Source organism: Octopus bimaculoides, chromosome 22, assembly GCF_001194135.2.
Source record: "Octopus bimaculoides isolate UCB-OBI-ISO-001 chromosome 22, ASM119413v2, whole genome shotgun sequence".
Taxonomy (NCBI): domain Eukaryota; kingdom Metazoa; phylum Mollusca; class Cephalopoda; order Octopoda; family Octopodidae; genus Octopus; species Octopus bimaculoides.
The window spans coordinates 4932509-4936252 of NC_069002.1; the positions used below are offsets into that span (position 1 = coordinate 4932509).

The 3744-nt window shown below is 36.2% G+C and overlaps 1 protein-coding gene across 1 annotated transcript in view; it reads left to right on the plus strand.

Moving 5' to 3' along the window:
- The window catches only part of LOC106874159 (serine/threonine-protein phosphatase 2A 55 kDa regulatory subunit B alpha isoform), a 66122-nt gene that overhangs the window by 42650 nt on the left and 19728 nt on the right, over positions 1 to 3744 (plus strand). Inside the window, exon 3 of the mRNA XM_052975640.1 lies at positions 950 to 1116. Coding sequence (XP_052831600.1) covers positions 950 to 1116 — 167 coding nt within the window. The remainder of the gene's footprint in view (positions 1 to 949; positions 1117 to 3744) is intronic.

Genomic DNA, 3744 nt, shown 5'->3' on the forward strand with positions numbered 1-3744 from the left:
GAATTTGGATAACTCAGTTAAAGGATTATTGTATTGAATGTTACACACAAGCAAACAACTGATAAGTGAAAAGGCAGTTATAACCTAGTTGCAAAAGGCTCTTAATGTTGAGGTATTTGTTTTTAGATAGGTCTGTTCTGTTTTCTTAGGGCCAACCCGGGTCTAGATAAGAATGACATTAACAATAAGATAAAGAAGAAGGAACTAGAAAACAATAGATGGGGGGGGGGGAACTGGCCAGCAGATTAGAAAAGATAATTAGGAAGGGCATTGTGATGAATGTGCTTGGCATGTGTCCATTTCTTCTTGTAAAAGACAAAAAACAAACGAAAGACAAGACAAACAAACAAAGGTTGTACTGTCAGAGCTATGGTACATGCTGTTAATCATAGGAGGAGCATGAAAGCTATTTGATGGGTCTGAGTGGGTCAGACCCATCAAATACAGCATGGGTAACAAAGCTACAATGAGGCCTTTGATGAATTATAAGAGGTTTGTGCTATTTAATTCCAAGAAGATGAGTATGGTTTTCCTCCAGCACTTTGCCCAGTTGGAGAGCTAACAACAGAGTTGTTGTTGAAGTTCTTTTGTGGGAGCCTGCACAAGGAGGGGCTAGCAGATGATGACAAACTAAGACCTATATCAAGCAGATTAGTGATGACAATATATATTCAGCAGGTCAGAGGGGTTGCAATTTGATGGAACGAATTGGATGGTGACTGGATGTCACTGGAACTGTACCAGTAGTGCAACCGGATGATGATGATGATAACGAGAAGTAATTGACACACTGGACCAGCCACAGCTGGGACACCTTTGATTATAGGTATTCTCAGTCAGCCCATTAAAGTTACACAACTAGTATGTTTTATTATTGATGATGATGATAATAGTGATGATGATGATGATGATAACAATAATAATAATCTCTTTTTCTTTCTTTTTGCAGCCGACATTATTTCATGTGTAGAGTTTAATAGTGATGGAGAACTATTAGCCACCGGTGACAAAGGTGGACGTGTTGTCATTTTCCAACATGACAAATCTGTAAGTACTTGTTCTGTTTTCTTTTCAGTCATTTTATTTTGTGTGTCATTTTTTTTTTTCTACATTTGTATTTAATTGTACTTGTAGCTGCTAGCTAATTAAGCATGATGCTCATAATTTAATGTTTTTTGATATTCTTGCATTATTTTTTAACGACATTTTAGATTTTCATAGGGATTGTTTTAAGGTTAGCTAATCGAAGAATAGGTGTCAGAGCTATGCATATCTGCTCAGACGGTTCTGACTGGTTCCAAATGAATTTCTGAAAAGCATCAGGGTAGACATGGAGTAACTGCATCCAGATTGTATCTAGATAGGGTATTTTTTAGGTTAGCGGATAGAGATTGTGTAGGTGTCCACTGTCTTGACCAGCTTTCTATATGGACTACAAATCTGTAACTACACAATGTGACTTTGAACGAACACAAGTAGGGACTGGATTATTGGAAAAGCTGGATGTTTTCTCCAGCATGCAAAACCTACAGGGACTTTGTCCATCAACTGATGTCTAATTTGCTAACAGTCATCAACAGATTAGTAGACCCCCCCCCTTCTGTGTCACTGCTGCAGAAACTAGAAACTGTAAGGGGCACTCTTTTAGAATTGGGATGTGGATTTGTGGATGATATCTACCATAGTGGTGTTGGACACCATTATAATTGAAGTAACCAGCATCATTGTAAATGAATGCTAAATGGCAACAAATGTAAAGATTAGCCTGGGACAGTTGATGGGCTTGCAGTTTAGCATCTGAACACCTGAGTTTATGCTGCCAGCTAGTGCATGATTAATTGCAAACAATGTGAATAAATAAGTATTACATTTCACAGAGTAATCTGAATACTAGTGGGTTAAACCATAATTGACTGTTTCTAGTTTCGTTTGGTGGGGAAGGTGAGGGCAAGAACGGGGTGAGTTTGGTCCTCTTAATCTCAGCAGAGAATGACCTCTGAGAGAAACCACATAACCTGAGAAGTCAGAATAATCTTGAATTTGTGGGGAGGGTGTAAATCAGTTATATCGACACCCCACCACCCATACCCAACTGGTACTTATTTTATCAACCCCGACAGGGTGAAGGGCAAAAATCGAACCTTGAATGTTGGAAGAAATGCTGTGAAGTGTTTCTTCTGGTGCAGTAACAAACCATTCTGCCAGCTCTATGACTTAACAACAATAACCCTTTCTTCTATAGGAACAAGGCCTGGCATTTTAGGGTTGGGGGGGCTAACCGGTAACATCGACCCCCCCCCCCCCGTGTTCATCTGATATTTATTCCATCACTCCTGGAAGGATAGAAGGCAAAGCTGACCATGGCAGAATTTGAACCCAGAATATAAAGCTAGAAGAAACATTACTAAGCATTTTGTCTGGCATGGTAGCGATTCTACCAGCTCCCGCCTTAATAATAGTAATAATAATGATGTGATAAGAGTCGTAGTAATAATGGTAATAATAATAATAATGATGTGATGATAATAACAGTAATAATAATGACCTCTCTCTCTTAATCTTACTTCTCTTCTGGTTGATATGGTGTTGGCCATTTCGGCCAAGTACCATTCTAGAAATTGATATTGCACCACACATTTTGTCCACCATCGGTTTGTTCTGTGCTTCATTTCCTGCACAATTCAAAACACATTTCATGTAATTTATAGCTAAACAAACTTAATTTGTCTATTGACCAATGTGGAGAGTGCCAGGGGGCAGTGAGGAAAACAAGGAAAGAAAGAAAGAAAGAAAAGAATATGAGTGCTCTGTGACATACATTTTCTTCTGCTTTCCCTTCTTCTTGGCAGTGATTTTGAAGATCTTCTTAGGTATTGCCTAGTTCTTTTGTTTAATTGTCATGTTGTTATTGAAGAAAGTAGTTAGTCATTAATTAACCTGGAGAACATTATTATTAATTTGTTTTATGCTATTTTAATTCCTGGATTTATTTTTAATTCATGGGCAACTGTGCAAAATATTTGTTTAACCTAAAATAGGAATATGTAGGTTTAAAATGAAATTTAGTGGTTGGTTTTTGAAATAGGATTTGGTGGGTCTTAAATAGAATTTAGTTGTTTTAAAATGGAATTTGCCTTGTCTAATATCGGATTTGATAGATCTAAATAAAATAAGGCTCTCAGTTTGTGTTTGATCACTGATAAAGACAATGGTCTTAATTTGAGCTGACCCCTGACACAAAGGTCCTGTTTCCTTGTGCCTCTACTTATTTCACTGACCGTCAGTTGATTAGGCATCCTCCTACAGGTCTTTTATTTATTTTTAATTTTTTTTTTTTACTTGTTTTTGTCATTAAACTGCAGCCATACTGGAGTACTGCCTTTATTATAAAACATTCATATATATATGTATGGATGTGCATATATATATATATATATAGGAAAATGAAAAATAATAATAAGGCAGAATGCTAAACTAGAAGCATATTTTAATAAAGATTTCTAACCGGCTTTCATTGCATAGCAAATTTTCAAGAAGAGGGAGAATGAAAATGTTTTTTTCAAAGAAGTACAAAATGAAGAAAATAATATATAAAAAAAATAATATATAAAAAAATAAACATACCAATACCTTATATTTTCTTTGAGCTTTTAAAGTTCAATGGTAATTCATGTAGATAATGGTTGGAAAAATAAGGATGCATGAGAATGGAGAGTTGTGTTAGGTTTGAGAAAAGTGGCTAAA